This window comes from Sturnira hondurensis, unplaced genomic scaffold (genome assembly GCF_014824575.4).
Source record: "Sturnira hondurensis isolate 20B ecotype Veracruz unplaced genomic scaffold, ASM1482457v3 Scaffold0011192, whole genome shotgun sequence".
Taxonomy (NCBI): domain Eukaryota; kingdom Metazoa; phylum Chordata; class Mammalia; order Chiroptera; family Phyllostomidae; genus Sturnira; species Sturnira hondurensis.
The window spans coordinates 560,921-571,060 of NW_028083823.1; the positions used below are offsets into that span (position 1 = coordinate 560,921).

Consider the following 10,140-nt stretch of genomic DNA (forward strand, 5'->3'; position numbering starts at 1 on the left):
CAGGGGGAAAACTCCTCCTTCCTTTCATGTCCCAGGGTATACAGCCTCCTTCCATCAAGGTTCTGGGATCCACCATCTCTTCATCCAGGGTCGAGGAAAACCCCTCTCTCTCTCTCCAGGGTCTAGGGAATATCATCTCTCTCCATTCAGGACCCAAGGTATACTGCCTCCCTCCACCCAGTGTCCCCAGAATAGCCCCATACTCCTAGAGGGTTCAAGGAATATCACCTCACTCCTTCCAGCATGCAGGAATACCCCCTCCCTCCATTCAGAGCCCAGGAATATGCCCTACCTCTATGTAGGGTCCAGGGAATACCTCCTCTCTGCATTCAGTGCCCAAGGAATAACCGCTCCCTCCATCCAGGGTCCAGGAAGTACCCCCTCCCTCCATGTAGAGCCCAGGGAATACCCCCTACCTCCATCCAGGATCCAGGGAATACCTCCATACTCTCCAGTCTCCCACAGAATAGCACCAGCTTCTTCCAGGATTCAGGAACAATCTCTTCACTATCCAAGGTCCAGGTAATATGCCTTCAATCCTGAGTCCCCCGAAATGCTCCTCCCTCCATCCAAGGTCCAGAGAATTCCTTCCCTTTCCATTCAGTGCCCTAGGAATAACCGCTCCCTCCATCCAGGGTCCAGAAAATATCCCCTCCCTCCACCCAGAGCCGAGGGACTACCACCTCCCTCCATCCAGGATCCAAGGAATACCCCGTCCCTCCATCCTGGCTACAGGGAATACCTGCTACCTCCATCAGGTGTCCAGCAAATACCTCTTCTCTCCATTCAGTGCCCAAGAAATAAATGCTTCTCCATCCAGGGTCCAGGAAATACCCTCTCTGTCCATCCAGAGCCCAGAAATACTGCCTCCCTCCATCCAAGATCCAGGGAATACCCCCTCCATCCAACCTGAGTCCTACAGAATGCCCCTCCGTTCATCCAGGGCCCAGGGAATACCCTGTTCCTCCAACCTAGGTCCCACAGAATGCCCTGCCCCCTCCTCCAGGGTTCAGGGAATACATCCTCCCTCCATCCACAGCAAGGGAGTTTCCCTCCCACCACAAAGGGCTCAGGGAATACATCCCTACTCCATCCACAGCGCAGGCAATACCCCTCCCACCATCCAGTGTCCAGGGAATACCAGCTCTCTCCATCCAGGTTCTGGGAATAACCTCTCCCTCCATCCAGAGCCCAGGCAATACTCCTTCATCCATCCAGAGTTCAAGGACTACCACTGTCCTTCATCCAGGGTCCCACGGATTAGCCCCCATCTCTACCATGGTTCAGGGAATACACCACTCCCTCATTCCAGGGTCCCAGGAACACCCCCTCCACCCATTCAGGGAGCTAGTGAACCACTCCCCTCCATCCACTGAACTTCAGAATAGGCCCACCATCCTGCAGGTGTTGTAGACCGCTCTGCCTGGTTTCAGGAATTGTAACTCTCTACCCACTGTGGCCTAAGGATGAGTGAGCGAGGACCTTTAGAATGCGAGCTGCAGGAGACAAGGCTTGTCTCTGGTAGCAAATGCTGCCTCAGTTTCCTCCCTGCCCCAAAAGCACAGTCGGAAGTCACTGACTGGTAAGACCCCTCAGAGGAGGGGCAACCTAGGCCAGACACAATCACTTGGGAGGCCTTCATGAAAGGACTTGGAGGGCTGCAACAAAGAGCAATGGACTCTTGCCTCCCCACCGGCTTTGACAAAGCCAGAGTCCCCATGTCTTCTGGGAGAAGCACTTCCTGACTCTAATCCCCTTAAGCATGAATACCTGTTGGGGAGGGGTGCAGCTCCTTGCCTTGCTAGAGGGTGTCCTGGGGCAAAATCTGACATCACAAAGACTTCCTGATAAATCTGTGAAATCTGCTCTGCTAAGAGTGCTTTCATTCATATGTTAAGGGTTCAAGCAGGAAATTCTAAAACTCTGTTCCTGACAGACTGAGTCACACTAAGCCCTCAGATTTCTTTGAAATGTTATCTACTGTTTGATCCTTGCCGCCCTGTATTCCTGGGCATTACAACCCAAAAAAAGGCCCCTGGAGGAGGGGGCTCAACACCTTTTTCCCCTGAGAAACTGGCCACTGCTCATGGCCTTTTTCTTCTGGGAAAATAGCCACTTCTCCTTCCCAAGCAGATCACATCATATCTCTGTCATGTTTACTTTCATCCGTGGCAGACAGGGTGACTTGTGAGGAAAGTCGCCCCCACATGCAGGATTCAAGGAATAACCGCTAACTCCATCCAGGGCTCTGGGAATATACTTTCACTCCATCTAGAGTCCCAGGCATACCTCCTCCGTCCATCCAGGGCCCAGGAAATACACCCTCGTACATTGCATGGACCAGGGAATACCTTCTCCCTCCATTTTGAGTCCAGGAAACATCCCCACCCTCCTTAGAGGATGCAGGGAATACCCACTCCCGCCATCCAGGGTCCAGGGCGTACTGCCTCCCTCCATTCAGGTCCCAGGGAATATGGCCTTCCTCCAAACAGGGTTTCAACGAATGTAGCATGCTACTCTAAGGTTCAGGGAGTACCCCTTTTCTCCATCCAATGCCCATGGTATACCCCCATTCCACCCTGGGTCCCAAGGAATGCCTATCCCTCCATCCAGGGCCCAGTAAATACCCCCACCTTCATCCAGTGTTCCCCAGAATAGCCCAACCCCCCTCTAGGATTAAGGGAACACCCCTACCCTCCTTCAAGGCCCAGAAAACAGTCCAACCTTCCATACAGGGCCCAGGGAATACCCACTCTCTCTATCAAAGGTCCAGGGAATAACCCATCCCTCCTTCCACGGTGCCTGGTATAGCCCCTCACTCCATTCATTGTGCCACAAATAGCCCCACCCTCCTCCAGGGTCCAAGAAAAACAACCTTCCTCCATCCAGCTTCCGGGGAATACCCCTCTCACCATCCAGGGTCCAGGGTATACCTCCTCCCTGCATCCAGTGTCTCACAGAATAGCCCCACTCTCCCCCAGGGCCAGGAAATACCCTCTCCTTCCATCCAGGATGTAGGGAATAACTCCTCCCTCCATTCATGTTCCAGTTAATACCCCTTCTCTCCATCAAGGTCCAGGGTATATACCCTCCCCCCACCCAGGGTGCAGGGACCACTTCCTTTGTCTATGTGTAGGGCCCTGGGAGTACCTCTTCTCTCCATTCAGCACCCAGGAAATACCCTCTCCATCTCTCCACTGTCCAGAAAAGACTGCCTCCCTCCACCCAGGATCCCACAAAATAGCCCCACCCTTCTCAGAGGTTCAGGGAATAAGCCTGCCCTCTATGCAAGGTGCAGGGAATAGCTGCATGTTTCATCCTGGGTCCCACAGAATGCCCCTCCCTCCCTCCAACACCCAGGTAATATGAATCCCTCCATTCAGGGTTCAAGGAATACCTACTGCCTCCATTCAAGCCCTAAGGAAAACCCCTCCCTCCATCCAGGGTTCAGGGAAGACCCCCTTCCTATATCGAAGGTCACAGGGATATGCCATCACCCCATGCAGTGTCCCACAGAATAGCCTCACCCTCCTCCAGGGTTCAGAAAATACACCCTCCCTCCATCCAGGGTCCAGGGAACTTCCTCACTACCTACTTCCTACCACCAGGGTCCAGGCAGTAGTCCGCCCTCAACCTGGGTCACACAGAATGCACCTCCCTCCATTGAAAGCCAAGGGAATACACTTTCCCTCCATTCAGGGCCCCAGGAATACCCCTCCCTCCATCCAGTGTCCCAGAGGATAGCACCATCCTCCTCCACGGTTCAGTGAATACTCCCTACATCCACCCAGGGTCCAGGAAACACCTCCTCCCTATGTCCCTGAAGATCCCAACCTGCATGGGATGGGACATGGGTGACTGAAGTTATCCTGCATGCCTGTTATAAACCTTAAATGGCTAGGGTTTTTCACACACAAATCAATGGAACGCCTTTACTTATTCAGCAACCAATAACTTTTGGAAGTAATGATAAAATTCGAACATAAAAACTTAACTGAACCTTTTGTAGGGCAGTATGGCAACAAGTATGCTCAGCTCGGTGACCAGGGCAAGTCACCCCGCGGCTGGCTATGGGGAAGGCAGTCCTGGCTCAGTCCCTGCTGCGGCCCAGAGTGAGCTTGTCAAAGAGGTACTCTGCCAGGCTATCTTCCGGGGCCCCCAGCTTACGCAGGTTGGTGATATGGTCCCCCAACTCTTTGATGAACATCACTTGTTCATGCAGGTAGTGACGCTTCAGGAAGTTGCAGACGTGGCCGTCCTTCTTCTCGGTGGCCAGCTGGTGCAGATTCAGCAGGCTCTGGTTCACTCTCTTGGCCAGGTGCAAGGCGCACTCCATGACCCTCAGGCCATTCTCCCAGTTCTCTTCCTCAGGCCTGGGGATGTGGCGCAGGTGGGGGCTGCCACCACGCTGGCTCTGCAGCCACAACAGCTTCTCCGCATGCTCCCTCTCCTTGTTCGACTGCCGAAGGAAGAACAGGCTGAAGTGCTTCAAGGCCACGTCTTCACGGTCGAAGTAGAAGGCCATGGACAGGTACACATAGGAGGCGTGAAGCTCCAAGTTGACCTGGTTGTTGATGGCAGCCTCACACTCGGGGTGGTAGTTCTGACGCACATGCCAGGGCGCGAATGCGGCCGCCATGTTCAGTAGTGTGGGTGTGGGGTGGGGGCACCAAAGCCAAGATGTCCCGGAAGCAGGAGCTGGAGCTGCGGGTTAGCCTCAGAGCGTCCCTGGGTGAGTCAGCGGTGCCACAGAGGGGTGGTGCTCCAGCATTTGCAGCAAGCGACTGGTGGTTGGCTCTGAGATGGAACCGGAAAAGGGAAGCTGGGACTCGAAGACGGATAAAGTGACCAATTCTCGCGAGTGTTCCGGAGAGGGCGCAAGGAGGATCCCGGGGAGGGGGCGGGGAGTGGTAAAGGGGGGTGTCAGGGGGGTCTTAGTGGGCAGTGCACCAGCAGCATGTTCCGGTTCCATCACAGCCTGGTTGAGGTGGGGAGAATCTGTTCCGACCTCTTGACATTTAATGTTTTCGATTTTGTAATAACGTTTCTATTTTGCAAGAACTTTATCTGTTCTCTAATTCCTTGTATGGTAGACATTTTTATTTTAAAAATCCATTTTCTTCCCTTATAGTTCTGAGAATATGAATTTGAATTTTTGGCAAAATTCTCTTCTGTTTCCTGTGTTATATCTGGGTTCCCCCTGCCCGGAAATAGTTCTGTGCATTCCTTGCCCTTTTTACTTTTATCTTCCTCATACATTTGACAAACCTGTGTTCCTTTATAGTTAGGCATAAAGGACTTCCTTGATCGACTGAGGTAATGAGCACGGATCTGATCTGGAGTTGTGAGGTGCATTTCACTGCAGGGCTTCTGCTGTATGGGAAGGCTGGAGGGTGCTGAATTACTCAGTGGGTTTTCCTTTGAGGATACATGGCATGGCTTGCTTATAGGTAGGAAAGGGACACTCCTTGTGGCCAAAATAAATATATTTCTGACATTGGGAGACTAATACCTTTTACTTCTAGGTAGATGTGTCCTATTGTTCCCCTTCTCTGCAGGTCTGTAATTGCCTTAAGCTCATTCACTGTCTTTGGAGTGTAGTTTGGGGAGATGAAAAGGGTCAGATGCCACAGTTGCATACTGCCCTGTGTAACTAGGGCTGGGGGAGGGTTAGAGCAGGGCAGGGTGAAGCAGGCTTGCTGTTCACACAGTAACTCTTTAATCTCACAGTTGACCAAGAATCCTCTACAGTGCTGCAATTTCATTTACTCTCTTCTTCGACTTTCTCTGAATGTGATCAGGTTTTCTACTGTAGTTGTTTCAAATTCTCTGCATTAACCAATCTGGTAGCCTCTGCTTGTCCTGTCTTTCAAGAATCCCTCATAATTTCGGGTTTCCTAATGACATTCTTTCTTGTGTGGGTGCATGTGTGTGCAAATAATGTCTGTTTAGTTTACGAACATGATTCAGTGATCATTTCTTAAGTATTTAAGAATAAATATACCCACTTTTAAAAAAAATATCCAATACATTCACAGATTCCAGAAACCAGAGTTTACTCTGCAGGCCACCACTGGGTATCATTTGTTATAATCAGGAGAAGAAAAATAATTAAAAAGAAGAAATCATACTCATGTAAAAGGAAAGTCATAGAGTCAGAGTGAAGAAACTTTACAAACATATTCCTTAGTAGCACATTTTTTCAAGTGCATGTAGAACACTTACCAAAATAGAGCATATCCTAAGCTACCATACAACATTCAATAAATATAACATTATTCATATCATGAAATGTTCTCTGATCACAATGAAATTGGATTAGAAAAAATTACATAAAGATATCTGAAAAAACACTCAAATATTTGGAAGCTAATAATACATTTCAAACAATCCAAGTGTTGGAAAAGAAATTATTTGGAATTGAATATCAACAAAAACTCAGCCTATCCATATCTGTAGGTTAAAGCAGTACTTGAATGTTAATTTATATCGTCGAATCCCTGTATTTGAAAAGAGAAAAGGTCTCAAATCTATTACCTAACTTTCAACCTTAAAATGTAGAAAAAGACTAAAATAAACCCAAGTCAGGCATAAAGAAGGAAATTATAAAGACAGGAACACATAACAGTGAAATAGAACCCATAGAAAAACAAAAAATGTATCAGTGAAATCAAAGCAGTTTCTTTGAGAAAAATTGAACCAACTAATAAAAAACATAAATCTCTAGACAGGCTAACCAGAGAGAGGAGGAGGAGGAGGAGACAAAGAAGGAGGGAAAAGTTGGGGGAGGAGAAAGAGAAGGAGAAGAAGACAGAAGGAGAGAAAACACAAATTACCAGTTTCAGGAATGAAAAAGTACATCACTATGGATCATACACTTACTCAGAGGGTGAACAGAAAATATGATTGTGATACTGTATTATAGGAAATGTATATTTTGGTTTTCGTCCCCAGTGCCCGGCCAGAGGTCCTAAATCCCTTCTCATAGCTCCATCATCTCTGTTACTAGTATGTGTTCAAACTCTAGAGTAGTTCCTGGGACTTTTTAGATAATAAGTGTTTGTTGAATGAATGAACGGTAATTTGAGATCAGTGGTATTCTCAACTACTGTGGCTTGTTCCTTAGAACTTAACAGAAAGCTTTTTTTTTTTTAAGAAAAAAATGGCTTGCTGAATGGCAGTGAAACTCCAGTGGAGTTTGGAGGGGATGAACACATCCACATGGTTAAGTACTTTCTCTAAGGATGTACCTAAATCTTCTGTTTCCTGCCAGAGGGAACTGAAGTCTGTGCTTACCTAAGAGGACAGAGACTGGCAAGCCAGGTGAAATGGGTGAAGGCCTCTAGGGGTTCAGTGAAGAGGTCACTGACACTCCACACTGGGGTGCAGACAGGGCAGGAGGAGACAGTGTCTCCAGGACTGCGCTGAAAGATTAAGACAGGAGAGAGAATGAAGCGGTTGAAGAACAAATTCCAAGAGTGAAAGATGGAGAGGTGCCCCAGTCACTAAGTTGCTGGAGGCCCTGCTCTGCCACCAGCAAAATGTGAAACTGATCATGAGTGGGAGGAGAAGGCAGAGATCACTGGACCAACAAGGTCTAGGAAGTCAGTGGGGCTGTTGGAACTGTCCTCCTGTCCATGCAAAGTCATTCAAACAAAGCTTTGTAATATTAAATATAACCAGTGACACCACAAAAGGGTTATATTGAATGAAATGGTCACTTTAGGGCAATGTTCATATAAGTTGCTCAAGGAGATCATGCAGGTGATTAACTCAAAACAGTGGCACTGGTATTCCTGAATAACATTTTAAATATCATACCTGCCAGATGCTCAGCCCTGGGAGGCCCTGTCAGCCAGACTGCCACGGAACTTGGAAAGTGTCAATGCCGCTGGCCCCCTTAGTGCCCCCTAAAGCACCCCCAACAAAATGGCCAAGTCTTGACCCCAACCATCNTAATGTAAATATGTTCCCACAACTACCCTCAGGTATCAATTCTCGTGACACCTCCAATGAATTTGATGAAGCTCCTATTTTGTTCCCAGGCAAATATCAATATAAATACACTACTATTACTTTCTCAGTCTGCAAAAGAATCTATATTATGCTAGGAAATCACAAAATAATTAAAGTAAACGTCTCAACAAGTCTTGACCCCAACCATCAAGTCCCACCCCTGTACCAGATCCTGCCTCCCCCCTCTCTCAACACTATTGAGTGGGTGGGTTATTCCGGTCCCACCTCAGAGCCAACAGCAGGGCCTGACGCCTGACACGTGAGCGAGCCAGTGTTTCGTGTTTTGCGCCACCGCCACCGCCACGGCAGAGACACTCCGGGGCCCCACAGCCTCCACAGTCGCCCCTGCCACAGCCCACCCAGCAGCCTCGGACTCTGCACTGCCTCAGTCTTGCTACCCAGCGCCTGCACCCGAAGACATGGAGATGCTGCCCGGGCCCTCTTTTGTGCCTCAGAACTACCACCCTGAGTGTGAGGCCGCCATCAACAACCACATCAACGTACACTTCCACGCCTCCTACTGGTACTCGTTCATAGCCTTCTACTTCGACTGTGAGGACCTGGCCCTGAAGCACTTCAGCCAGTTCTTCCTGCAGAGGTCCAACAAGGAGAAGGAGCAGGCAGAGAGGCTGATGCGGCTGCAGAACCAGCGAAGGGGCCGAATCCACCTCCGGGACATCAGTAGTCCTCCCTGGAATGGATGGGAGAGTGGCCTGAGGGGCATGCACTGTGCCTTGCACCTGGCGAAGAAAGTGAACCAGAGCCTGCTGAGTGTGCACCAGCTGGCCACTGAGAAGGAGGATGGCCACCTGTGCCATTTCCTGGAGAGTCACTACCTGCACCAACAGGTGACATTCATCAAAGAGTTGGGGGACCATGTTACTCAGGTGCGCAAGATGCGAGCTCTGGAATCAGGCCTGGCAGAGTCCCTCTTTGTCAAGCTCACCCTGGGTGACAGCAAGAAGAATGGACCCTGGACAGCCTTCTTGACAGCCTTGGGGTGACTTCCCTTGTCACTGTGCTGAGCATGGGTGTTGCCATATTGCCCTTCAAAATTTTCACTTAAGGTTTTATGTTCCAGTTTTATCGTTTCTTCCAATAAAGTTATTGGCTCCTAAATAAATAACGTCGTTTCATTGGTTCAAGAGTGTTAAACCCAAACCTTCCAAGTAATACAACAGGTATTTAGGAGTCTCTCTTTCCAAACACACCCCATCGCCTTCACATTAGAATCTCTGTGGATGGGAGGGCATAGTCCCTGGGACCATGGATAGAGGGAGCCAGCACTTTTTGGCGACCTGGGTAGAGGGAACTGGTGTTCTGGGGGACACAGCATGAAGGGAGGGTGTATCCCTGAGACCACGATGGAGAGAGGAGTCAGTTGCAGAAACCTGGATGGAAGGAGTGCGTCATCACTGATCCCTTGAGGAGGGTGGGGCTATTCCTGGGATAGTAGATGAAGACGGGCGGTGGGGGGCATCCTGCGACCCTAGATTGAGGGAGAGATTAGCTCCTTGCCTCTGAATGGAGGCAAGAGTTATTTTCTGGAAACTGGAAGGAGAGAGGAGCTAATCCTGAGAACATGGACTGAAGGAGGAAGTATTCCCTGGGATCAAGGACTGAGAGAGGAGGTATTTCCTGATCTTTTTGAGAAGGCTGTGGAATTCTGAGGGATAATGGCTGGAGCCAGGGGGTATCTTGGGACCCTGGGTGGAGGGAGGAGGTATTTTGTGGACCCTGGGTGGAGGGAGGGGCATACTCAGAACCCTGCATAAAGGGAGGGCATTGCCTGGGGTACTGAATGGAAGGAGAAGTTATTCCCTGTTCACTGGACAGAGTTAAGAGGCATTCCCTGGACCCTGGATTCAGGAAGAAGGAATTCTCTGGGCTGTGAATGGAGGCAGGAGGTATTCCCTTGGCCCTGTATGGAGACAGACATTATTCTGGGGGCTTAAATGGAGGGGAGAGGTATTTCCTGGGCCTTGAATGGAGGGAAGATCATTCAGTGAGACTCTCTTCCACGTGGAGTATTCCCTAGACCGCGGATGGATGAGATTGTGTTTTTTGGCCCCAGATTGAGTGAGGAGGCATTCCCTGGGCCCTGGATGGAGGGAAGGTATATCC

The 10,140-nt window shown here is 49.6% G+C and overlaps 2 protein-coding genes across 2 annotated transcripts; one reads left to right on the forward strand and one right to left on the reverse strand.

Annotated features, from left to right (window-relative positions):
- Positions 1 to 4,090: 4,090 nt before the first annotated feature.
- Positions 4,091 to 4,639, reverse strand: LOC118996242 (ferritin heavy chain-like). The gene has a single exon (XM_037059547.1). The coding sequence runs from the start codon at positions 4,637 to 4,639 to the stop codon at positions 4,091 to 4,093; it is 549 nt and encodes a 182-aa protein (XP_036915442.1).
- A 3,802-nt stretch (positions 4,640 to 8,441) lies between these two features.
- On the forward strand, positions 8,442 to 9,020 carry LOC118996243 (ferritin heavy chain-like). The gene has a single exon (XM_037059548.1). The coding sequence runs from the start codon at positions 8,442 to 8,444 to the stop codon at positions 9,018 to 9,020; it is 579 nt and encodes a 192-aa protein (XP_036915443.1).
- The last annotated feature ends 1,120 nt before the right edge of the window (positions 9,021 to 10,140 follow it).

Coding starts and splice junctions, on each gene's coding strand:
- LOC118996242 (XM_037059547.1), bottom strand. CDS start 4,639: ATGGCGGCCGCATTCGCGCCCTGGCATGTGCGTCAGAACTACCACCCC.
- LOC118996243 (XM_037059548.1), top strand. CDS start 8,442: ATGCTGCCCGGGCCCTCTTTTGTGCCTCAGAACTACCACCCTGAGTGT.